The 26,845-nt window shown below is 41.0% G+C and overlaps 1 protein-coding gene across 17 annotated transcripts in view; it reads left to right on the top strand.

Annotated features, from left to right (window-relative positions):
• Positions 1-26,845, top strand: part of ROBO1 (roundabout guidance receptor 1) — a 1,025,913-nt gene that overhangs the window by 139,793 nt on the left and 859,275 nt on the right. For 14 of the 17 annotated variants that reach the window (XM_039532354.1, XM_039532376.1, XM_039532316.1 and 11 more), the window contains one exon: positions 16,384-16,520. In XM_039532354.1, the coding sequence (XP_039388288.1) occupies positions 16,433-16,520 (88 nt within the window). In that variant the 5' untranslated portion in view covers positions 16,384-16,432. Of the gene's footprint in view, positions 1-2,467; positions 2,598-11,114; positions 11,210-15,598; positions 15,655-16,383; positions 16,521-26,845 lie in introns of those variants that run through there. The other 3 variants (XM_039532300.1, XM_039532339.1, XM_039532348.1) reach the window with 3 other exon arrangements.

The following is a 26,845-nucleotide window of genomic DNA, read 5'->3' as shown; positions in this document are numbered from 1 at the left end:
ATCTCCTTAGGATGCTGCTGCAGCGGCTCCCTTCATGGAGTGTCATGCCCTCCAGCTTGAATGTGTGGCAAGTGCTAAGAAGAAACAGTACCCCTCCATCTCAAGTGACACAGGCAAAGCTGCTACCAGGCTTAATATGATGGAGACTGCACCCAAGGGAAAGTTGTCCTTTACAGGAGGTTGTGTTCATTGGCCCTTCCCATCCTTAGTGTCAGTAAATTGAAGTTCTTTTTGGAGTGATATTTCAAAGATATGGCAGCCTCCTTCTCAAGGCATCAGTAGCATTGACATGCTTTGCCAAAGGAATTCTGGCCTGGAGAGAAGACCTTTTCAAAGGTCAAACTTTAATATCCATATTTAAGAAGTCTGGTTCTGGATACCTCTCTCATTCTTATGCACAAATTCTTATGAATACATACAAGCAATGACTTGCAACACTGTCTCAACAAGATACCTATTGCCAGTTACTGTCGAAGGAGGCAATGAGTCTTTCACATTTGCCAGACCATTCAACAGCACCAACAATCTGTTTCCCTGTGGGAAAGGGCCTACTTGGCAAGGACCCAGTGTTCTATCCAAAGCTTGCTCATCACTAACGGATAGGTTGGAAGCTGAACAGAAACAAATAGACAAGGATAGCTGATTTTTCCATGATACCAAAATGCTACTTTATCCAAAGAAGTAATTCACAACGGGTCTTACTCTAGGACTTACTCTTATTTTGGAGGAAGTTCACTTATTACAAATACTGTCACTATCAGCAACATTTCCATGAGGGATAGATTTTCTTCAAGATGACCTACTCTTAGTTTAATATCCAGTTTATTATAGTAATATCAGAACAAAAGGCTTAATTTCATCCCAAACCCTTGTGAAATAATTGTTAAAGTGGTAAAAACCATCCTAAACTCCATAGACCCTGTGAAATCTAAATGTAGCCCTTTAGGGTTTAGTCTAGGCAAGTTAAACTTGTATTCGAGAGGGTACATTTTCTCAGCACCACCCCCTGCTCTTCTCTTAGATTTTTGTGTTTGAAAGCTTAAGGTGAGGTAATAGAGCTCAACGTTGTATTACTTTCCTCAGAATTACCACAGCACATATGACTCCACAGCTCGTAGGGGAGCCAACCAATGGCAGTACAGCTTTTGCTGAAACTATACTGCTGAGCAATGGCAGATGATGCAATCAACTTTATCAAGAGGCATCTACAAGGCCAGCCCTTGACATAGCTCAGAAAAGGCTTCCCAGCCCTGTGCGTCCACAGAATTTGGAGGTGAGGTGGCCTCCAAGGGTGGAACTCAAGGACAATTCTATGAGGAAAACTTAAGACTTTTCCCTGCACCCTCTGCCACAAAAGATGGTAATTTGGCTCATACAGCATAAATGCGCCAGGTTTACATCAGCAACATTGACTCGGCTATATCGCACATTTTGTATCGTTGCTTTTGGATAAGGGTGATATTTTCAAAAACACTCAACACGGACCTAACTCTGCTGCCAAATGAAGTCAATGGAAAAATTCCAAATTACTTCAGTGGGAGCACTTGAGTCAGCCCTGTGTCCAGCTGAAAATAGCATTAGGAATATTGCTTAATATATTTGTTCTGTTAAAGAACTTCCGTAAAACATGTGAGATAAGTAACTTGTTCAGTTTAATATTGTTTGAACCTTACCATTAACGTTACTGTTTCCTTTCTGACTTTTAACTCTGTGTTCTTAATGTTGCGTATTATGCCCTCTCTGCCCCCATTCAATATGTATATTCTGGGCTCACTTCTGTCAGTCCTCCATGCACAAAAGAGCCATTAAAATCAATGGGTATTTTGTATGCAGCAAGATTACAGGATTGACCCACGGTTTGTGTTTAGATGGATTTTTTAGCACCAAAGATACTATATAAAAACTATATCTGGAATAAAAGACTGCAACTTGACTTTTAGATAATATGGGTTTTTATTTGAGAAAACAGTGGCTGCTCTACAAACACAATTTCCCCATGAGATTTTCCAATAATTTCTTGATTCATGGACTGTGAGTACACTTTGAAATGGCATTTTTTTAAAGCGATTACTGCGTCCCATGGTATTCCCCAATCAGCTGGTACCTGCAATATTCATTATACTTAAAATTGGGAACTTCCCTGGGAATGGTAATAACTCTAAATCTAGAATTAAGTTTTAAGTGTGCAACTAGGCTGTGATCTTGCTGATTATAAAACTTTCTGAGGGGACAGTTATAATTGGAAAAGGTGCACAGAAGTAAATTAGTAACTGAATTAGAATGAAGCCATGTAAACTTGGTCCAGTTTTGAAAACTACAGTATACTTTCAAAGTACTTCATACTGTGGACTTTGGAAAGTAATTGTACTAATCAGTCTTATTTCCAGAAAAACATTGATGCCGTTGTTTGAAATTTCAACCTTTTATTCATATTTTGTTTTCTCCAGACATTCCATGCACTCCGTCAGCTGAATAAATGAAGTGATTCACAATCCTACCGGCTTTTACTATTGATGGCTTTAGGGGACCTTGTCATTCCCTGTAGCCTTCTCTCAAGCCCAGCTGTGTGGCTCTGAAATCACTTGGCTGGTAATTAGGTATTTATCAGATTGTTTCTGAAAAGGGCTGAGACAGTTATCTGACACAATTATCTTTGAAAATTGAATCCCCCCCTTTCTGGTCCTGCTGAGGACATTCAAAGGTGCTGTGAATGTTTAAAGCTAAATGCCTTTGAAAAACCCTTGCCTTTTTATATCCTATATAGCAGGAGTCAAAATGCAGTCAAAGGGATTTTTTTAACCTTTCCGCGACTGGACTTTCTTCTCTTTAGTTCTGCAGTGATAAGATGTTGTTTTGTTATCCATGTGGTTCTGTATTTGGAAGTACTTTTAACCATAAGCACTTTACTTTGTCCAATATCCACAAGCTAATAGCTTTCTAACAGTGACAGGAATTCTTAAGAATAATTCCTGCAACGTAAATTTAATATTTTGGTCTCTACTGGGAATTATTCAGTAGAGATAAGGTGATAGCTTTTGGGGGGGGAGGGGGAGGCTGGTTGTCTCAGTTTTAACTTTCTATATGAAGAAATATCAAAAATATGTTTTCTTTCCAAGAAATCTTACCTAAGATTTTCAGAAGTGACTGGTGATTTGGGGTGTCTGTTTTTGAATCCTCAGCTAGAGACACTTGCAAGGTTTTAACCAGCTCATAACAATATATATCTAGCCTAGTACATAAGAGCTGTTCATCAAAAACTAAAAGTCTGATCCTACTGTCATTGCAGTTAATGGGAGTTGATAAGTAACTTAAATTGGAACAGGATTAGATTCCAGGTTTTCAGTGGTTTACGTTGAAATGAAACTACATATTTGTAGTGAGGGTCATGTTCTCCAAAAACATAGTTTGAATCCTGCTGATAGCTTTGTAAACTATGTCACTTAAAAAGATGATATTTAATTCTCAAAACACCTTATTCACTTGAAAAAAGAAGTTTCTTACTACGTATACAAATCTCATTGCAAATGAAATGAGAGGAAGGAATCCTTTGGAGTGGCAGGATTAAGATACTGTTTATTATCCCCTTCTAACTGCATTATGCAATAATTCCATACTGAAAGGAGCCTTACTTTTCTTCAGTTTTTTCTGTTAATTCTTTTCTGAGGCTTGGTCTACACTAAAAAGTTAGGTCAAATGAAGCCACCTTAAGTCGACCTGTTAACGTGTGTGTCTATGCTACTGGGTCTTTTATGCTGACCTAAATCGCCTCTACGGTTGACTTCTGTAATCCACCTCTGCGAGAGGCGTAGCCACAGGTGAAGTAAGCCAGTCCGGGCCAGCGTACTGGTAAGATCTGGTCCACAGCCGACAGTACTGGTGGCGGCGATTTAAAGGGCACAGAGCTCTTGGCTGCTGCTACAGCACCACCCTTTAAATCACTGCCAGAGCCCTGGGGTAGCGGAGGCAGCTGGGAGCCCTGGGCCCTTTAAATTGCCACTGGGTCATGCTGAAGGGCTGGCTGGGGAAGTCTGGCTCCAGCCCCACCCCTTCTGGTTAAGCTGCCCCCACCCATCTTGTGGAAGGTCCCCGGCCACCCTGCGTACTGGTAAGTCTCTTAAGTTACTTTCACCCCTGGGCATAGAGCTTAATTCGATTTTTCATGGGTCAACTGTGAGATAGTGCAGATGCAGAGTTGTGTAATTTGACTTAATTGGCCATCAGGTGGTGGCCCACAGTGGTCATCTGTGACCGCTCTGGAGATCATTCTCAACTCTGCTGCACTGCAGCCAGGTATACAGGAAACAGCCCCTCCCCTGCTAAAGCCCTGGGAATTTTTGATTTCCAATTTCCTGTTTGATCAGCATTGGGAGCATGCCAGCTTGAACACCACATGCCCCAAACTCGTTCCAGCCTGGTCTGCACAGGAGGTGGTGGATCTCATCGCTGTGTGGGGAGAAGAGTCTCCGATCCAGCAGAAGAAATGCTGACATCTATGCAAAGATTGCTTGTGGAATGGAGGAGAAGGGCTACATGAAGGACACACAGCAGTGCCGTGTGAAAATAAAAGAACTTCGCCAAGTGTACCAGAAGGCAAGGAAGGTGAACAGTCATTCTGGTGCTGAACTCCACACATGCCAGTACTAAAACGAGCTGCATGCGATTCTCGGGAGTGACCCTACCAGCACCCCCACAAGCAACGTGGACGCCTCACAGGTGTGTGAGCAGGGCCGGCTTTAGGACATGCAGGGCCCAATTCAAAAGAGCTGCCACCGAAATGCCGCCGAAGTCAGCGGCAGCAATTGAGCTGCCACCGAAGATAGCGGCAGCATTTCGGCGGCAGCTCAATCAGTTGGCGCTGTTTCCGGCGGCACCTCAGCGGAGGATGCGGGGCCCCTCTTTCAGATGCCGCAGGGCCCTCTTAGGCACAGGGCCCGATTCCCGGGAATCGGGGGAATCACCCTAAAGCTGGCCCTGTGTGTGAGTCTAGGGACAACAAGGAGGACGATATGGTGGATAAGGAGGAGGAGGAGGAGAATGGGAGACAGGCGAGCAGTGGTTCCATTCTCCCCGAGAACCAGGAAGTATTTTTAACCCTGGAGACCTGTGGGTCACACAACATCATGGTGGCCGACCATTATGCTGGGGAAGGCACCTCTAGTGAGTATACAATTACAATGAAAATCCAGTTAAACTTTATCGGGCACACACATTTGGTGGTATTGCATGTTTACTGTGAAGAAAAAGTGAGGTGCTGTGGTTATCTGCTTATGCAGAGGGTGACCTCCGGAAAAAGACTGTTTATATGGACTGGGATAGCTTGGGAATCCTCCATGGATATCTCTAGGAAGTTTTCATGGAAGCCCTCTGCAATCCTTTGCAGAAGGTTTCTGAGCAGGTCAGTATTATTTCTTCCACCATGGTAGGACACTTTCCCACGCAACTCCTGAATTAATTCTGCTGGCATCATTGTGGCACATAGCATAGCAGTATAAGGACTTGGTCTCTACCCAGATGCTTGCAACATCTCCTTCCTTTCTGCTTCTGTGACCCTCAGGAGACTGATATCACATAGAGTTGCCTAGGTGAAACAGGGGAAGTTCTCATTAAAAGTGCTCTTACAAGAAAAAAGGGTATGTAGATCCATCCCCCCCCCACACACACATTCTGGATCACCAAACCATGTGGCCGCTAATGTGCCTTTACTGTGTTCAGCATGGGTTTGCAAGTAGTTTAAAGTGGCTGATAGGGGACTGGAGCTCCACATGAGAGATTCCACAATTTGGGAGTGAAAACTCCCCCTCCCCCGGTCATAAACAGCTACTCCCGACATGAGCCTGCCATAAACTTCATTAAAAGTGTGGTCACCCATGATCCGGGGGGCAGGAATACTCACCATGGCTGGAACAGCAAAACGGCACCGGAAACGGTTATGGATTCTGATTGTTATGGCTTGCACCTAGTGTAATAAGCAGTTTTCTTTATGAAAACAGTCTTGCTATGGAAACATTTTATTCATGTACAATGTCTCCTTTATTTTTTCGCATGACTGAGAGCTGGAAATTTGTCCTTCGGCGGGTCATCAACACCTGAAAGCAGATTTTCACTGATTAGGAGGAGAAAGAGAATGCGGGAGGACATGTTCACCGAGATAATGAATTCCTTTGAGACAGGTGCCACAGAGCTGAGAGTGTGGAGGATTTCACTGTCCGAGAAGTTAGGCATGGACATGGAGAGCAGGAAAGCTTCCAATGAGCAAGAGCGTATGGCGCAGGATGAGATGCTTTGGATTATGAGAGACCAAGCAGACATGTTGAGGCATCTGGTTGAACTGCAGGAAAAGAAGCAGGAGGGTAGAGTCCCTCTGCAGACCCTGGTGGACAGCCAGCCAGCATTGCCTGGTGCAGAATCACCCTCCCCCAAGTGTTCCAAGAGGCATGGGTGAAAAGTTCATTATCCCTTTCACTTAACTCGGGGGGTGGGGGGCGTACAACGAACAGAAGGCACCCATTCACAGACCTTTGATGATCTGGAATGTGGTATTATGTTACACAGTTGAAAATGTTTCTCTCTTTCCAACTTTACAACCCCTTTCCCCTAAGGTTACCTTTTTTTCTGTTCTTTTTTACTTATGTTTGTTAAATAAAGTAAATGGATTCGAGAAATAAATGTTCTTTATTGAGTAGAAACAGTGGGCTTGGGTTGGGGGTTGGCTTTACAGGGACAGTGATACAAGGCAGGAGAAGGTTTGGGAAAGCACAATGCAGACAAGCAGCTCGCATTACTGTGACTCATTATTGAAACAGCTTTTCAAAGGCCCACAGATACGCAGCACCCCTTGCTGTGCTCTTCTTATTGCCCTGGTGTCTGGCTGCTCAAAAATGGCTGCCATGCGATCTGTCTCAACTGCCCACCCCTGAGGAAAATTTCCTCCCTTTTTTCCACAGATATTATGGAGCACACAGCAAGCAGTTATAACCATGGGGATGTTCTCTTCACTAAGGTCCGACTGTGTTAGTAAACTTCTCCAGCACCTTTTCAAAGACCAAAGGCACATTCAACCACCATTCTACATTTGCTGAGCCTATAGTTGAAGCATTCCTTACTGCTGTCCAGATGCTGGTGTATGGCTTCATGAGTCATGGGAGCAAGGGGTAGACTGGGTCTCCCAGGATAACTATAGGCATCTCAATGCCGTCAATGTTCATTTTGCAGTCTGGAAAGAAAGTCCTGGATTGCAGCTTTTTTAACAAACCCGAGTTCCTAAAGATGCGCGCGTCATGAATCTTTCCTGACCATCCTACATTGATGTCAGTAAAACACCCTCTGTGATCCACCAGTGCTTGCAATACCATTGAAAAGTATCCCTTTTGGTTTATGTACTCTTTGGCAAGGTTGTCTGCTGCCAAAATGGGGATATGCGTGTCATCTATCTCCCCACCATAATTAGGAAACCCCATCTTGGCATAACCATGCACTATGTGCTCACATTTTCCAGAATCATTACCCTTCGTAGCAGAAGTCGATTAATGGCCCTGCACACTTGGAGAACAGCAGCTCCCACAATTTATTTACCTACTCCAAATTGATTCCCCACTGACCGGTAACTGTAAGGTGTTGCAAGCGTCCAAATAGTGAGTGCCACTTGCTTTTCCACTGTCAGAGAAGCTCTTGTTTTTGTGTTGCTGAGCTGCAAGGCAGGGGAAAGCATTAGAAAGTTCTGCATCCACTGCTCCATGCTTCTGGGGTTATGGTGTATGCACGGCGGTTTTAAGGCACGAAAACCACTGGGTTTTTTGCTGTTGAGCACGGTGCATCATGGGATGATGATGCAATGTTACCATTCTCCCCTGCGACAATGTTTTCGTCCCATGAGGCCAGAGGTGAAAGTAAGCCAGTACGGCGTACCGGCAAGAGCCAGTATGCCATGCCAGACTGGACTGGCTTCCGCGGCGGTGATTTAAAGGGCCCAGGACTCCAGCTGCTGTGGGGAGCCCTGGGCCCTTTAAAGCGCCGCTGGAGCTCTGGCAGCTGGGCTTGGGTAGGGATTTAAAGGGCCCGGGAGTTCCAGCTGCTGCGGGGAGCCCTGGGCCCTTTAAATACCCACCGGAGCTCTGACAGCCGGGATCCCATGGTGATTTAAAGGGCCCGGAGCGCCGCGGCGGCCAGAGCCCTGGGCCCTTTAATTCACCCCTGAGTCCTGGGGCTTCCTCTGCCTCTGCGGCTTGGAGCTCTGGGGTGATGTAAAGGCCCTGGGGCTCCCAGCCACAGCCAGAGCCCCAGGGCTTTTAAATCTTGAAAGGCCCCGCCTCTTCCTGTTGAGGCCGTGCCTCCGCTCAGGACTCCAATGTACCTTTAAGTTACTTTCACCCCTGCATGAGGCATTGCACAAACTTCCCAAAACACACTGAGACAAGTTGCACTTTGGGATAGCTACCCATGATGCACTGCTTTGTGCATTGATGCAGGCACTGCTAGTGAGGACGCACTCCATCGAGACAATGAGTATGATGTGGCCAACTTAATTTGGAGGCTCGAGGTTGAATTAGATAATGTCAACTTAATTTTGTAGTGTAGACAAGTTTTGAAAAGAATGGAAGAAATAACACTGGTGGTGTTGAAAACCTGTTACTTGATATTTAACATCATTGCACATTTCGGTTTGGTGTCAGAGAATTTCAAAGTTACTTTAGTATAGTCTAGCTACCAGGTGTTAAAGTTTGGCAAAGTGATAAGGAACTGAAAAAAGGATCTTGTAATGGAAAATGTCAGGAAACCTTAACCATAGATGGTGCTACCAGCTCTGTTCATAATAAATATAGACACTTTTATCACTTCGCCATAGAATCAGTGCCTTTCCCCTGCCCTGCAGTTCGGCAACACAAAAATGAGAGCTGCTCCGACAGTGGAGAAGCAAGTGGTGCTCGCTATTTGGACGCTTGCAACACCAGACAGTTACAGCGTGCATGAACCTTTCCAAAAACCTGGATCATTATTTGGGTGACTATCGCTAATTGAAGCCTGTGCTTCCATGGCTTCACTACTCTGATACCTGAGCTACCTAGATTAAAGCTGGCTAGGGTATGTCACACTCTGTGATTGGATTGTAGACATATCCTAAGTGAGTTATTAACAGAGGTTTCTGGGCCACTGCTCCCTTCCCTTGCCCCCCACATTGTGGAGTTCACACAAATTGCTACTTCAAGGGCCAGTTACTCTGCTGGTGTAAATTGGTGTAGCTCTTATTGGCTTCAGTGGAATTATGCCAATTTATACCATCTGGGTCTTGGAGCTAAAATAGGCATTAAGTCAAAACTGGCTCTTATCTCTGTAGATAAGGTTGATGGTATTATGCAGCAGCTTATTTGCCAAAGTTCACAGCTCTTACAAAAAGAGGTTACATCATCTTATGAATTTTATGAGTCCCTTAATTTCCTTATCTTTTGAAGCCCTCTCTCTATCCAGCATGCTGTAAAAGTATACATTTTATTCTCTCGAAAGGCTGGTAGCTAGCTCCGAGCCAGACTACAATAATAATTTAAAAAAATAAAGGAAAAAAGTAACTAGGGTAAAATCAGCATTGATTTTTGTTTTTTTATCCTGATGTCTTTACTTCTGCAGCTGCTTGCTGCATTAGCCATATGGATAAATAGCACTACACTTCAGGTTCAAATCATTTTTTTCCCTCTGCATTTACTGCACTGCTTCTTCCCCCTCTGGGTTTGTGCAGTTTAATTTGCCATTGATTCTTTAATGATTATAATGCAGTAGACAAAGTAGTGTTTATCTTCATCATGCCCTGTGGATAACACATGGGCCTAACTTCTTCTCACTCACACTGGTGTAAATTAGCAGTAATTTTATGGAAGACAATGGAATTTAACTGGTATAAAGAAGTGGGGAGTCAGGACCATTAGGCTTACTTTTTAATGTTTGTTGCTATTCAATCATTCTGATGACATAGTATAGCCAGTGGGTATCAATCCCCTTCCTGCATCATTGATTTCATATTTTGGTCATGCTAAAGGTAAATTCATTTCAGAAGTGTCCTAAATGCGATACTTAGCTCAGAAGGCAAGCTACCATTATTATTAAGTAGCTGATACTATGTATTTGGATATTCATTTCATTATATAGGAAGAGAATCACAAATGTAAAACCCGAGGGCTTCAGATACTTTCACAATGCACAGAGTGCAAGTCAAGGGAGTTGGTTGGCTTAAAGCTCTGACTTGAACTCCCCTGATCTCAATGATGTTCTGTGAGCTTTTTCCCCTGTACAATGGTATTCTGACCAGTTACTGGACTGTTGCAGTGGAATACAACAAGAAATAAATTTGTCTCCATCTCTTCTTTGCTGAACTGAAGCTGGGTCTGAGAACTCAGCATTCTGATATCACTGAGCAAAGATTGCTCCCCTCTCCCCACAATTTTACCTATATTCTAGAAGTTACTTCAAAAGAAACCACTATACCCTAGATACCAGTCTTGTTCCCCTATGCAAGATAATATTAAGAATACTTTCTGCTGCACAACTTTTGTTTTTAAAATCTCAAAGCCAGGTGAAACTTGATTTGGTTTAGTTGTAAGCCAAATTCACCAAAGGTTTCCATAAGGTTAGTAGAACTTTTGAGTGAAGTTAGGATAATTTATGGTTTCAGCATGAAATGTTGCAGTTCTGCTGTGTTTTGGGGTCTGTTGAAAACTGAAACCCAAAGCTAAACATGGGGGTATGAACCCAAACTTCTGAGTTTCTTTCAGCTCTGCCTTCAGATCATGTAGCTACATGAGAAAAGAAATGCTGAGGGACAATACATGGTAGAAGGTAAGAAGAAACAAATGAGGCCTCAGGAAAGAAGTTGGAGGAGGGTAAAAGTTGCAGAAGAGAAAGAAGTTGAGAAGCAGGAGCAGACTATCTGTAAGAGGAGTAGAAGGAAGGGGTAGCCAGCATAAACTGGGAATGTGAGTGAAAGAAGAGGCGGGGAAGCTACCAAGCAAGAGTGGTTCAGGAAAGGGGGATACTCTGAATTCATGCTTAGGGTCCATTCATGTACTGTGCATTTGCACTAAAATAAATCAAGGAAAATGAACATTGCTTACAATCTTTCTGCTCCACAGGCTAAATTCTGCCCTCAAGATACACATTCCAACTCCCATTGATTTCAGGAGAATTGTGTGCCTGTCTGAAGACAAGCAATTCAGGAGTTTGTTAGGTATAGGACTCATACTAATACAACCCACTTTGTGTAGATAGCCATATAACAGAAAAGGATCAATATTTGCTTTTGGCTTTTGAATCTTCGAGGCAAGTTGGTCTTGGTTGAGGGTACTACACTCCACATCATCATGTGATGTTGCATCAAGTACTAGTGCAATAATTCCTTCATGTGGACATGAAATGTAACCCCATTTCATTCTAGACTCATGACACCCAAAATAAATGTGAGACTTTGTCTAGTGGAAGACATTGCCTCACTTAAAGTAGGATCCCCCAAAATTTGATTGAGGCACTGACATTTCCTCTTTAGAGTGGGATGCATGGTTGTGGAAATTAGGAACTGAAAGCCAACTTTGTAAATGGTTTTACATAGTGATGCAATAGCACTATATAGTGGCTAGAATAGAGCACTGGAATACTGAGGCCTGGGTTTGAGAAATTCCCTTTTCTGTCTTTGATTCAATGACTGGCATTTAGCAAATCATGTAAGAACGCTATGCCAACCTGTAAAACAGGGATAAATATACTTTCATTGGGAAAAATCCTGGAGCGCTTGACAAAGGTAGATAATTGTAAAGCGCTATCTTTAAGCAGCTGCTATCAGTGAGTAAACATGAAAACTCCCTAGCCTAGGGTTCATCACAGTCCTATGAGACTTGGTTTGGGGCACTACTTGGCAAGTAGTCTACCCATTTCTTCCCCCAAGCAGCTTCATCACCCTTTCTCTGAAAACTTGTGCAAGACAAAATGATGAGCTGGAATTAACCCTTTTTTACTGGGAAGCAGGTAGCTTGTCCCTGTCATTATGCAGTTGAGGCTGGCTTCACATTTGTACTTGTTTATTACCAGTTGGCCTCTGCTGGAGGTAGTAAGCCAGGTGGGAGAGGGAGTGAGGAGTAGGCGTGCTCATGACACTAGATTTCATGGCAGTGATGGAGAAGGTGGGGAGGGAAGTGGAGGAATGTTTTTGTGTTCTGCTCAGGAGAGAAAGGAGTATGAGTATTGCGTGCGGTCATGATAGCAGGACCAAAGTGAGCACTTCTGCCACAGGTGGGGAAGGGCAGGAGAGGGAGGGAGGAACAGAATTGCTTTCACTGCTGGTTGTCATGGTAGCAGCAGCACAGATACAGCAAATGTAAGAAAGAGAGAGAGACAAACTGGAAATATTCATTTTTTTTTAAACTTCCTTTCAAATTTTTTGGTAATATCCTCAAATAAGATTGTAGTGAAAATACCCAGTGCTGAATTAGCTATTTTTCAGGCTTTTTGACTATTCTTTAAATATATATTGGTGGGATTGAGGCTAGTAATGGAAAATAATGACTCTGCAGATTGAAAAAGTGACTTACAGAAAGGTTATTTTTTCCTCTGTAATGAATGTTGGCTTGTATTTGTATAGTTTTTGAGTGAAAAATCTGAGTTTAAAAAATGCATGTAACTAGCAGAATTGACAATAGTGTTAGAAAAGCAAGAACTAACATAATTAAGATATCACAAGCTCCACTTACTGGTTGAGCATGATATTCCTGCCTACTTCAGCTCCACTTGTATATTTTACATTTGAGCACCATCCTGCTCCCATTAAAGTCAATGATTGACAATGATAAAGCAAATGTGGACATTTTACAACTTGCAAAATTCCTAAAACATGGCATCCTGGTCACAAAGGGCATAACCCTTACCTCAGAGATAGTACAATATATGAAATAAAAGATTCAAACAGAAAGAATTGATTTGGTCAACCTGGGACACATGAAAAAAATCCTCATTTTTTAAGAAGGAATTTGAAAGAGATGATAGAGTGTTACTTGGTGATCAGGAAGTAAAAGATCCTCCTAAAAATAGGGCTTGGTGTGAAAAGGGGCACAAAAGGGTGAGTGTGAGATGTAGGAAAAAAATGCTATGGAGAGAGAACACGAGTTTAAGATTGACTAGGATTGTAGACAGAGCGAAATAATTTTAAGAAGTGTGTGGGGTTGTGAACAGCCTTGAACTTGTAGTTATGGTTTAAAAAAAAAGTGACACTAAAATATGTACATTTTACTCAACAGATCTGCTCCCTACAAACAGGCTTCACAAAATTCGTTTTTTTCTGTGTTGTGATGAGTTGTCACCCCTCGGGTGCAGTTTGAGAGCTGTGGGAACCGGTGTGCCCCTGTAATCTGCCACTGCTCTATTGGTGACTCTCAGCCTCTTCAGGCCTTGAGGTCACCCAACATGACAGCAGGTGGCAACACACACACCCAAACTGAGCTACCTGAGTGCTTTACTCAAAGATAGGGAGGAGACAGCTGCTAATTTCCCAGCTCCTCCACCCTGCACCCTTGCTGGAGCATAAACCCAAAATTGTACCATCTTGCACTGCACAAGCATCTGTACAATGTAAGCTCATAAAGTTTGTCCTCCCCTCGATGTGGGAAGGATATGCACAGTACGCTTGTATTAACCAAATTGAGATTTTTCCCCAGACACTGCATTCAAAGGTACACTGGTTTAGATAAAGCAAAAACAAGTTTATTAACTAAAAAGGATAGATTTTAAGTGATAGCAGATAGATCAAAGCACAGATTACCTAGTAAATAAACAAAACTACAAACTAAGCCTAAAATACTAGAAAGGCTGGCTATAAATTAGGAATTTCTCACCCTGACTGATGATACAAACAGGCTTGCAGATTCTCAAGACGCAAGCTACATTTGCTTTGCAGATTGGGCTCCCCACCCCTGTTCCAAGTCATTTTCTTTTGGAGCTTCTCTCAGGTGTTGAGTTATGGGGAAGTAAAGAACAACTGATGATGTCACTTCCTGTCTTATATAGCTTTTCCATATGGCAGGAACCCTTTGTTTCAAACCTGGTTCCCAGTTTGTGGGAAAAATACAGGTACCCAAAATGGAGCTCAGGGCCATGTGGTCTGGTCACATGTCCTTGCAGATTCATAGCAGCCATTACTTACAGGCTAGACGAAACATTTACAGGAAGGTTAAGCTATTCCACAGCCCATTATCTTTGTTGATGAACGATTAGCACTGTCTGGCTTCTTCATTGTTGTACCTGAAAGGCTGGCTGTGTGTGTTTTCCAGAGAGAGCTCATTTGAAATACAGATCCAAAGGGTGAGGAAGTACCACATATACCAGTGGGATAGTAATGAAGCTATGTGGTGCAGAGCCTGCAGCTGGGCTATGGGCGTAGAGGGGGTGTGGGTGTCTAGACCAGGGAGGAGCCTCCAGCACCCAACAAATACCTTTTCCCAGTACACACACACACCTCAGCACCCCCTAACTATACTCCCCATCCAGGTCCCCTTCCCTCTCACCCTCCCCCCAGTAGTGTCGTCTCTCTGGGAACTTGAAATATAGTAATCCTACAGGGACAGGGCAAAAAAACAAGTATTGACTAAAAGACCAGAGTGGCCAAGTTTTCCCCCCAAGGTGTTCCCAGCTGGCACATGTGACACACCCAGACTGAGGCACCTAACAAAAGCATAACAGAGAAACAGGAACTGAGGGTATGGCTACACTTGGAGGTGTGCAGCGCTGGGAGTTACAGCTGTGTTTGTACAGCTGTGTAGGGAAAACGCTGGTGTGTGGCCACACTCACAGCTACCAGTGCTGCAGTGTGGCCACATTTGCAGCATTTACAGCGCTGTTGGGAGTGATGCATTATGGGCAGCTATCCCAGCGTTCAAGTGGCAGCAGCATGCTTTTCAAAAGAGGGGGATGGGGTGCAGTGTGACAGGGACCGGGGGAGAGAGAGAGAGTGGATTTTTGGAGCCGACACTGTGTATCAGCTCCCTGCCTTGCAAAATCTGAAAATTTCTCCAACCCCTTACTCTTAACTGCAAACAGCCTGCAGACCAGATAAGCAGCTGCTCCAATGACTCCCTTTCTCCGCCCCTCCCCCACTGTTTCTCTCCTCAAGCAAACACTCATCCCCCTGCCTGCCTCATTCACAGCAAGGTAGTGGGTTATCTCAATTGATTGTTCACAGTCAGTTACAGATTGATCACGGCAAACAAGAGCTGTGTTTGTTTTTTAGATAAGCAGCTCCCGGAGCCCCGAGTTCACAACAAAACAAAGAGAGGCATCATAACAAAACAAAGAGAGTAATTTAGTTAAAAGCATTCTGGGATATCTCCTAATACCCTGGAGGCCAATAACAGTGCTGGTGTGTGGCCACACTTTACGAGCAGCGCAGTAGCACCAGCGCTGCAATCGTTATACCCCAAGCAGACCCAGGTGTACAGCCAGCGCTGCAGCCAGGGAGTTGCAGCGCTGGATGTGCCCTGCAGGTGTGGACAGTTACTAATTGCAGCGCTGGAAAGCCTCCACCAGCACTGCAACTCTCAAGTGTAGCCATATTTGTCATAGGGGTTTCTTTAACTCTCTACTCCTGGGGAAATCTTTTTTGTTGTCTCTATAGTCAGACATACTTGCTGACAGGTATTTTGAAATATGAAATTACCAAAATAATTGAAACTGGTGTGATTATATTGTGTTATATGGACAAAATATGCAGAATTTTAAAATACCGTGTGCAGAATTCTTAATTTTTTTAGCTCAGAATTCCACCAGGAGTGGATCCTGCATCATAGAAGCCAGTGGGTGTTTTGCCTTTTCATAATTAAGCGCTTTGCTGAATCTAGTCAGAGTACTCAGTACGTTGGCAAGATTGATCCCAACAGCCCTTATTCAACAAACCCTACCTAAGAAAAGCAGTCATGCATGTGTGTTACTTAAGAGATTCGAGTATATGCTTAAAGTTAAGCATGTGTTTTAAGTGCTTTCCTGAGTAGGGGTTGATTTAACCCTAAATTCAGAAAGATTTTTATGTATGTGCTTAAGTTCTCATATACAGTTTATACATTAGCTTGGCCAGCCAACAGCATTAAATAATCATACATTGTCTATTGTGGGGTTTCTCATGCCTTCCTTCAGTGCATCTGCCACTGTTGGTGCCTGGTCTGCTGTAGTATGTGGATTCATGTCCATTCATAATTTTTTACGACCAACTATTTATTACAAAGAATCAAAAGTGCTTGAATAAAGAACTATATTGAAATAGTGAATTTGACAGGGATGTACTAGGCTAAAAGTGTTTTAAAGCTCTTCCAAATTGCCAATGACTATAAATTGTCATCTTAGTCCACCTTCTTTCCACTTTTGTTGCAGATAACACTTAAATGCTGCTGAGCTGGTGTAATGCAAGGAAGGAAACATCATGAAATGGGAATATTATCCTTTTTTTGTCATTGTAGCTGTACTCAGCCTGTCCAGGTCCCACCAGTTACTGGGTCAGATTATTCCAGGTAGGTACTTACTTATTTTAATTTACTCTGAATAGCTATATGCATCTTTGTTCTTCAACATTTATTTTATGTTGGTGTGAATGTTTCTCTGTGCATGTCTATATTTCTAAAGTTCAGAGTTTAGTGAGAACTCTAGGGTCTATGTGGCACTGAATTGCTCTTTTAGAATATGAAAGAAAATATGTAAGGAGTGGCCTTAAGATATAGTTACCAGAAGGTTAAGGAGGCTTGGTAAAGGATTCCTTTGATTAACACTGCTGGGGCAGTGGAGAAAGAAAAAAAAAAAGCTAAGTGCAGAAGTGAACGTGAAGATCAAAGAGAATACTAAATCCATAGAAAACATCACTGAAGAAAAGAAATAGCAAAGTACTGAAAATATGAAATAGCTGAAATACAAATATATACTATAAGTTAATTGCCAAAATGCACTGTGCTTACACTCCATCTAGTTACCATTGTTTACAGTGAAGTTAGAAACACTTTCTTCTGATAAGTCTCCTAAAGAGAATATATAACAGTTAAGCATGCTTGGGAATGGAGTTTGTTCGTAATTCTGAAATGTCCGTAACTCTGAACAAAACATTATGGTTGTTCTTTAAAAAGTTTACAACTGAATATTGACTTTACAGCTTTGAAATTTTACTATGCAGAAGAAAAATGCTGCTTTTAACTATACTAATTTAAATGAAACAAGCACATAACCATTTTCCTTCTCTTGTCAAATATTTTTTAAACTTTCCCTTTATTTTTAGTAGTTTACATTTAAACACAGTACTGTACTGCATTTGCTTTTATTTATTTGTTTATTTTTGTCTCTGCTGCTGCCTGATTGTGTACTGGTTCCAAATGAGGTGTGTGGTTGACTGATCAGTTCTTAACTCTGATGTTTGTAACTCTGAGGTTCTACTCTACTCTTTAGCACAGTTACAGAAATACAGTTTATGCTATTTCGTGAGAGCTCAGTAAATCCTGTGCTGTCATACTTGATTAATACTCCACATGAGCCTTGAATTTTGGATGGGACAACATATATGAAGCAAAATCTAGCAAATGAGATTCAGACCATCTACATTGTTAGCTGCTCTAACTGGTATACTCTTTCTTTCTTCAATGTACAACATTATAAATAAAATAAAATAGAAATATGGCATTGAACTTTACTATAAATAGTAATGGCACCAACAGCAGTTCACAAAAGAAAGTGATAGTGATGCTTTTTTAAACTTTATTTTACCGATAAGTGTCTAAATTACACTGATTCTGACAGTGCTATCCTGGATATGATTGCTAATATTACAGTATAGGCATGTTATATTATGGTGCCTGCACAATGCACACAGGGCCAGATTCAAAGTCAATGAAATTGAAAAATGGGAACATCTCTCAAGAAATTCCTCACTTTCTAAAAAACATTTATAATAGTACAACAAAACTGCAATATTTCCCTTTGTTCATTTTTACACCATACACAGTTATATAGGCAATAAACTCCTTGTTAGATAATCTGTTTCTAGATATTAATGACAAGCAAATGAGCTGAGTAACCCCATTGGCTCCATGTAAGCTAATCAGAGTTCTTGCAATGTATCATGATTATTTCTTACATTTTCAATTTAAGAGGTCAATGATTCAATTCTGGATTATTGCTGAGATTGTTGCAGTTGGACAACTACTTCTATAGCAACCAACTCCAATGTAGACTCCTGAGGGGGGGGGCGGGGGGAGACAGTAAAAAAAACAAACCACCTCTTTATAAGTTTCTAGACCTATAGTGCATATGGTATATGGAGAGGAAATGAAGAAATATAGATTACTTTTGTTTAGTACATATTGAATAGTCTAGCAAGGGAATAAAGATTCCAGAAAAAGTATATTAGTTTAAAATTCTTGTCTTAAAAAGTTTGACCTCAGACTTCAAACATCATTTCAGAGCAATTTACCTGTCAGACAGAAGCAGACTGCCAGTTTAAAAAGAACATCTGCAGAGCCCAACTTATTTTCACAATACCTATCTCCATCTATTAAGATTGGTTTCAATCTAGTCAGACGTTAGACTCTGTTAAAAAGGCTGTTTGCATTGTGTTGCTCTTTCCATCAAATTAGTTTTAGCATAAAATCACAGGTGGCATTTTGATTTTGTCTCTGCTTTGTAATTTTCATCACAGACTTCAGATCTGAACCAAGAGATTACTTTACTTGGCCAGACATCATAGTGTGTTCAGCCTCACTGGCAGCAGGCCAGAACTGCAATTATCGCACAGGATCAAAAAAAAAAGCAAGATTTTTCTTTCAGGAGTTCATCCCATTCATTTTGCTTTGCTTCAGGTCTTTTACTTAGATTTTTTTTAAAATAATTCAAAGAAAGAGATTGGTGCAAAATCACAAACTTCTCCCCCTTATTTAAAAAAGGGAGGGGGGCATAAAAGCAGTAATTCTTCTCTGGAACTCTTCTTCATATTTCAACAGTATTAGAGCCATAGATAACTGCTCTTTTTTGAGGATTGCTAAAAAGCACATAATAAAGGATAGCAATTAAAACTGCAAGTACCCTGGAGATTGCAAAATCAAGTGGGTTATTCATTATATCGAAATAAAAATCTAACCACAATTTCAAAATATCAGGAGCAATGAAATTACTTTTAGACAGATGCTAACCACATTGTTTTAATTGCCTTATAATATGTACAACTCTTTTTTAAAGGAAAGACCTTTTTTAATGGAGCCCTTCAGTTCTTTATCCTGTAATACTTTATATCACAAGATAGGAAATTGTCCCAGATATTTGTTGTTGTAATGGCATGTGGTCAACTCACAGAAATGTTAGTCTTGGAGTTAGAATTCTCTACTTCAATAAAATGCAGATGAATTTTAATAGAAATCTCACAACTTTGAAACATTTATTCCTGCTTTTTGTCGAATCTTTTCACATATTCTAGTTGAGTCTCACTCCTTTGCATATAGAGTCCACAGGGAAGTACTGTCTCCTGCCTTTATTAAAATCACTGCTGAGCCTTTCATCCTGTGTCATTACATCTTACCTCTAATTCACATATAAAATACACTCTCAATTCCATTCTGCTTGTCTCCTGAGGCATATAGTATCTCTGCCATGCCACCTCTTCACTGAACATGGGTTTGAAAATTATATGACAAAAATGTGATTTTTTTTTCTCTTAGGTGCTGTATTTGTTTAAAAATTAGATAACTTGTTCATTTGTAAGTGCATTGATCTAGGAAAACTAGATATTAACTAAAACAAATGCAAAGCAGAACAACAAATACATCTAAAACACATTATAAAATTAGTTACGTAACTGAAATGTTTTAACGTTACCAGATATTACATTAGCAAGACAGCTACAACAAAACACTGACATGATCTAAAAAGGACAAAAAAACTCTTATTGTAGTAGAATAATAATAATTTAAGTCTAAGTGCGCCTATCAGTTTTTGTCCAGAGGGGATCAAAAAGCTGCAGATTTAGGGCCTGATCCAAAACCCATTATGCCAATGGAAACTCTTCAACTGACCTCCTGGGCTTTGTATCCAGCCCTTACCACAGGGAGTTGTGGAAGGAGGGAATGCCTGTTCCTTGACATGCTCTTTCTTTCCTTCTGATCCTGCAGAACACGTTCTGCTGTGTGGGGTTTAAGCTCTGTGGGGCTGCACAGACCACTACTGTTCCCCATGACATTCTCTCCGACCTGCATCCAGCATAGAGACACAGGACTTTGTGGATTGGCACTTGCTTCTAATGGCTCCTATGACTGGTGGATTTCTGTAGTTGAATTCTCTGTAGCTTTTATTGAGGGCAGGAGGGAGAGATGGAATCCCCTTGCCTCCACCCCCTGCAGTAGAAGAAATGTGAGGAAATAAAGCCAAGGGCAGGTTGAGTAGTTTTTGTAGAAGTCACCAGACACTTTTATGATAAATAAGCAAACTGAAACTTTTTTTTTTAAATGTAATTCTGATTTTCATTGCTCTCAATGCTCTCAAAAAGGTAGTTGTTGCTTTGGAATTTTCTTTATAATATGTAAATAGACACACCAATCCATTATTTCAGCTGGACAATAGCTTTTGTTCTGGAGAAATCAGGCAAAACAACAAAATATGACCTTGTGAAATGTGTCCCACTGGGGTGAGTGTGAGCCACTTTTCTAATGTTCAAGAAAACTTCCTATATTCTTGACTGCAGCCAATGACAGTATCTCACTCGTAAATCAGATCTTTCATCAAAGAGATGACCCCATTAGAGATGGTCATAATTAAGTAATGTCAATAACTAGAAAGTTCTATTCCTTTTAGCAAATTATTTGGTGTGTACTTTTAGTTCACCTTTGAGACTCATAGTTCATCATCAATGCATAACTTTTTCATTTTACTTTCTTTCCTATAACTTTCTTTTTTCTTTACTTAGAAAAGGAGGTTTTTTTAGTTGTTCTATCACCATATCATTTACAGTGGCTTCCAGGATTTTCCCCCACAGGCATTTTTAATCTTATTAGTTTATAATTCATCTTTTTAAACTAGCATTTTAAAGTAGCATTATATTTACTGATTTCTAGTCCTCAGGATTCTGAGCTGGTGAATTGAAAAATACAATTTAAGGGTTTGCTGATTTCCTTTGGCACTTCCTTCTCAAATTTGTGATTTTGCTATCTGGATCTGATACTTTGTCTAATGTGTGCATACTACCTTTTGACAACCAATTTTGTAATCTCTGTATTAACCTAGAACACTTATGTGGGTATCTTGAAAAATGGATCCATGACATAAGATCTCTATCCACCTCTTTCATAAAAATTGACATTGTCACTTTTTATAAAACAATTTATACTTATTTCACACTTGCTTGGCTCTAAAATGACTGAACAGATTTTGATCAAACTTTCCAAATTACCTTGGTGCTGAGATTTGAGCATGAAATAGTTCAAGGGAAAAGTTTATTTTGGGGGGAAGGTTAAAAATGAAATGGCCACCACTTGGCCTCAACCATTGCATTACCTCTGTTGTATCTGTGTACACTTCTTGTCCTGGTGACTCTCTCCAATGTGTAGTTAAGAGCTGAAGCATCTAAGTGAAGCTACTTTAGCTGAGACCTCTTCATATGCTTTTATGAATTCCTTGAGATGGAGCTCTTCATCATGTGATGCTTACAAGTTGAATAAGTTAGGTGGTGGAGTAGAGAATCATTATTATGAGTATTAGCAAATGCATCCCTATGACAATTTGGATGACAAACCTTAAGAGCAGGAGACCACCAATGTCCATAATAGATGTGGATTTTTATTCTACCAACATAATGACCTTATTTTGCTATTATATAACTAGCTCAAATACATGGGATACCAAGCTCAGAAAACCTCACTGTGTCTGCCAGCGAGATCCTTGGCTTTCAGAAAGTTGATGGTCCATCCTCCTTTCCCAAGTAGGCAATTACCCTTTCACCTCATGCTTTCCTGCTAGCTGGTCCTTTTAAATATGAAGAAGGGCCTCTAGAAGGGCAACCTTAACATGGCTGTACTGTTGGCAAGTTCCCAAGTTCCACATGGAAAGTATTCAATTTTTTGTTTTTCCATGAATTTTACTAATTTGAGTGAGGTACATCTTCATAATCCCAAACTAAAGCATTTTAACAAAAATTTATCAAGGTATTTTGTAAAGACAGTAGGAGTTTAATGCATCGAGTGCCCATATCTTTAAATTAAAAGTACTGATCTGATTTTCTTCAAATTTAGCTAGCTTCTTAAGGTTCCATAATACCTACGAAGCAAGTCAAGTTTGAAGTTTCTACCATTCAGCATTTAATTGTCAGAGAAATCCTGCCCCTAATGACGTCAATAGGAGTTTTGCCTTTGATTTTAGTGGGGCCAGGATTTTATCCCAGATTAGAATAGAAGGGCAAAGTGTGTGGGTTTTTTTTTTTTCCTCCATGCTTAAATAGCTCAGAGTTGACCGATAAAATTTTATTTTCAAATTTCCAAATATAGCTGTGACCTATGAGGGAGAATTTTATCTAAAAAAATTTTTTTTTAGAAGATTGAATAATTGAGGGGGAGCAAGGGTAGGGGATTGAAAAAGGAAGCTGTTTTAATTGTTGTAGGTACTTCCTGTATGCATATAGGTGAATTATGACTTCACTTTAGAAAAGTGTGGTTTCTCATGAAAGGGGTTTTCCTTCTTAATTGAGAGAGAGGTTTTGACTCAGCATTTTTAACAAAATATCTTTAAAGATTTTGCATTTATTTGAACTGTATTATTTATTCGCCATGTTTAAATTATGAATGTTATAGTCTTCCATAATGCAATGCAATCTGTGCCATCAGATAAATATCATATGTCATTCTGCATCATTCATGTGATGCTGGCTTTGTGGTGAAGAGCAGAAGAGATGATTATTTCATACCACTAGAAAATAAAAACTATGTAGTAAATGTCTTGTATATTATGCTATGGTTAGCTAACATTCACCGAATTCTAAACGTCTGCATTGTAGATTTTGTTGGATAAACTGGTTTCTCCTCCCTCCCTTCACTTTGACCAGAACTTAATCTTCTACCCACTGATCTCTCTCTTTTCCTTGTCAGCCCTGTTGACAGAAGTAGAAATATGTAGCTCTAACTTCTGCTTTGGAATAATATATTTAAACTGGAATTTTATCTGACACATGCCAGATCATTCTTTCAGGAGTAGTTTTACTGCTCATCATACTTTTTCTTTTTTGATTGACACAAACATTTTTTTTCAAAGTTCGTTGATTGTTTCATGTTTCTTGGCTTTAAGAGGTGACCTTTGTTTATTCTTTGCCTTTTTGTGCAGATGACAAAGGTTTGCAAATCCTATCAGTGGAAATGTCACGCCTTGAAAGAGGACAAATATTAAAGAAAAAAATCCCAGCACGTGCCTTGCCTTCTAGAGATTGTCACAGTGTACACTGAGGACTTAATAAATAAAAAGATTGCCAGCTGTACTTCAATTTGCGGTTCTTTTATTAGCTTTGGTTTTCCAGCATGAGGCTTTATTTAATTGTCTGAATAGATGGCGACAAACCAGGAGGCACAGTCAGCTTCAAGACACTTAATGAAGAAATCCGTATTTTTAATCTAGCTGTAGAGCACACAACTATTGTGCTTTGATGATCTGGCCTTTGTGATGAACTTGACTAGAAAACCACATGTGCTACACTATCTACCTAATTAAGTCATCAGAATGCATTGGAGCAAGCTGAGTGACTCACATACACTAGTATAAGTAATTTTAGTTTCTCTATTGCTTGGTTAATAGAAAGTGGCACTGTTCTAGATTATGACTGATAGAGGTTAGGTGGTACAGCTGCTATAATTGTGACTCCAGGTAGAGCTCTTGAAAACGCACTTCCCTTTTGTCTACAAGAAATATGGCATTGTTTTTGTTTTGTCACTTTTCATTTCTCTGCTTTATTAGGAAGGGATCTTGCAGACATTTTGCTCCAGGTGCTTCTTTGCCAGATCCTGTATGCCCCTACCTTACATTCTTTGTTTTAAATGCACAGTGCAGAGGCCTATATAAGATGATTTAACAATTCTTCAAAACTGGTCTTGTACTTGAAAGAGTACAGTGTGGGGAGGGGTGTTGGCTTAATTGCTATAGATTAAAAACAAAACCAAAAACCCCAAAACAGGCAGTACCAATGACAATTAATGCTCAGAAAGAATCTGATAGGAATCCTGCTAACACCCTTCCAAAATGAACTAGATTTGTCTTTGTTTTGTCCACTGTGGGCCAGATCCCGACATCTTTACTCCTGTGCTGTAGTCCCTCATCTCCTGAGCGTCCCAATCAAATCAATGGGTCTACCTGAAACTATTTAATTGGAGTAGCAGAATCTGGTCCTAAACATTTAGCAGTACCCTGGTATAACCGTACACAATTGTGTAAACTAAATCCTACTTCAGCTAGCTCGTTGGCATTGCAGAATTGATATGGAGGTAATTTTAGACTGATTTTCACCTAAAAAACGAGTAATGAGATTTATAATGTTATTGCTTTTCTTTTTATATTGAGGTCATGCTTACTTTGTGTGGTAAATGCAAAGAGTGGGATAAATGCAGTGGGTGTGCACAATAAAACGTTTACAAGTAACACGGACACAATTTTGACATTTGAAGTTGAGCATCTATTAAAACTAATTGTTTTTCTGCTGTTCCACATTTTAGTAATTGTCTTGAAGTCTCTCCATAGTCAGAGTTACAGCTCAAAAATGTGCAGATTTTTCTATAGAAACTAACATGTATTTGGAGGGATGAATATGTTAAGGCCAAAAAACTATTTGTTTTAGTACTTGATGTTAAAGAGATTGATTTTGGAAACACAAATGAACAAACTTACTCTCTTGTAAGTGATAAAGTGGCACCCCATGACACCTCCTGCTGGCCATCTTGAGAATTAGCTCTCATTTCACCAGAGCGTCCTCATCTAGTGGTGTCTCGCCTGTCATCACTCTTGCCTCCACCTCTAGGGCCCATGTCGCTCCCCAGACTGCAGTGTCCTCATTCGGCTGTGCCCCATTCAGTTCTCTGCCCCCACCTTCCTGGGGACCCAACAGTCCTCAGTCCCACCAGTTGCCTCGGTGGCAAACTGCAGTCTCTGGTCTAGCCACTCGCATCAGTGGCAAACTGCAGTCCATGCATTGGCCACTCCCCTCAGTGGCGGGTGGGGGGGCACAAAAGGGGTGGACCCAGGCCTGCACACTACTCCAGTTACCGGCCCAGGGATCATATAGCCGGCAGCCACGTACTGCCCCTCCTCCTACCCCCCATCCATTTCCCTGGGGCACTTCCCTGCAGCCATAGCACCTTCTCCACCCTTGTATCAGGGCCTCAGTCTGGCAGCTGTTAGGCTGGAACTCCCTCTCCTCCTTGACTCTGCTCAGCACTTTTCTGTCCATGGCGCTGTCTCTCTCACCCGTCCTACAGGCACCCAGTCCTCGTCCCTTCTCCAGAGAGAGTCTGCCTCTGTTCTGCTTAGCAGCCTTTCTTATATGGGCCAGCCTTATATGGGCTGCTTCACTAAGTCTTCTCCCTATTGGCTGACTCAATAAGCCCTCTTCTAATTGGCCACGTTCTGGGCAGCCTCCCCTAAGCTGCTTTAACCCTTCTTCTGTCTGTATGGGGCAGCTGCCCCACCACAGTCTTACATTTGTGGCTTCTCAAAAGGTCAGGATTGGGATATTCATTTGCAAGTGCACTTGCTAATTTATTATTGATGCTGTAAATTTGGGTGTCTGAGATTTTGTTACTAGAATATTTAACAGGTTTTAAACAGATTTTAGTTTTGGTGTTTCCCACACAAATTTTATGTGTAATTTAAGAAAATATGTATGCTATATAAAATTGTATCCTTTTGAGTCCATTGGATTTATATGTTCTCACTCTATTTATATCCCATTCAAATTACAAAATGTAAGATACAGTTTTTAACGTAGTCATATTTAGCTGTGTGTATATATATGTGTGTGTGTGTGTATTCTATTTAATTGCTGCCCTACTTTTTCTCAAGCTTCATGGGGAACTTTGGGCTGAGTGAGTCTTCAGCCTCAAAGGAAAAGCTTTGGAAATGTTACGAGCCCCAAAACAGGTTTAGATTTAAAGTGCCTTTTAACCTAGTGATATAGGCTCTTACACTGTGCCTATCACCTGAGCACTTTATGGGATCTCAGTAACAGGTGGTTATTAAGATGAAAGATCCTCCAAGGAGCACTGCAAAGCACATCTAGTTAGCCTTTCACTACATCTCCATATTCACAGATTTCATTAATTACATTTGGGATGGGATTCTGTCTCCCCCCTTCCCCCCTCTCCCACAAAGTAATCAGTTTTGCTTATTAGGATTTTCTTAATCCACACTATACCCTATAGAGAGATTCCCAGTAATATTAAACAGTTTCTAATGTACTGCACTTCCATTTTGAACTGTATAGTTTGTTTACATATATAGGTGTAAAAATGGTGATTTTGTTTATGCATATGATGATTTTGGAACACAGTATTCTTGTATACTAACAAACACTGATGGAATCATAGAATCATAGAATATCAGGGTTGGAAGGGACCTCAGGAGGTCATCTAGTCCAATCCCCTGCTCAAAGCAGGACCAACACCAACTAAATCATCCCAGCCAGGGCTTTGTCAAGCCAGGCCTTAAAAACTTCTAAGGAAGGAGATTCCACCACCTCCCTAAGTAACCCATTCCAGTGCTTCACCGCCCACCTAGCAAAATAGTGTTTCCTAATATCCAACCTAGACCTCCCACACTGCAACTTGAGACCATTGCTTCTTGTTCTGTC

Source organism: Mauremys reevesii, linkage group 1, assembly GCF_016161935.1.
Source record: "Mauremys reevesii isolate NIE-2019 linkage group 1, ASM1616193v1, whole genome shotgun sequence".
Classification (NCBI taxonomy): Eukaryota; Metazoa; Chordata; order Testudines; family Geoemydidae; genus Mauremys; species Mauremys reevesii.
Note: the sequence above shows the minus strand (reverse complement) of the source record. Positions and strands in the feature narration are given on the sequence as shown.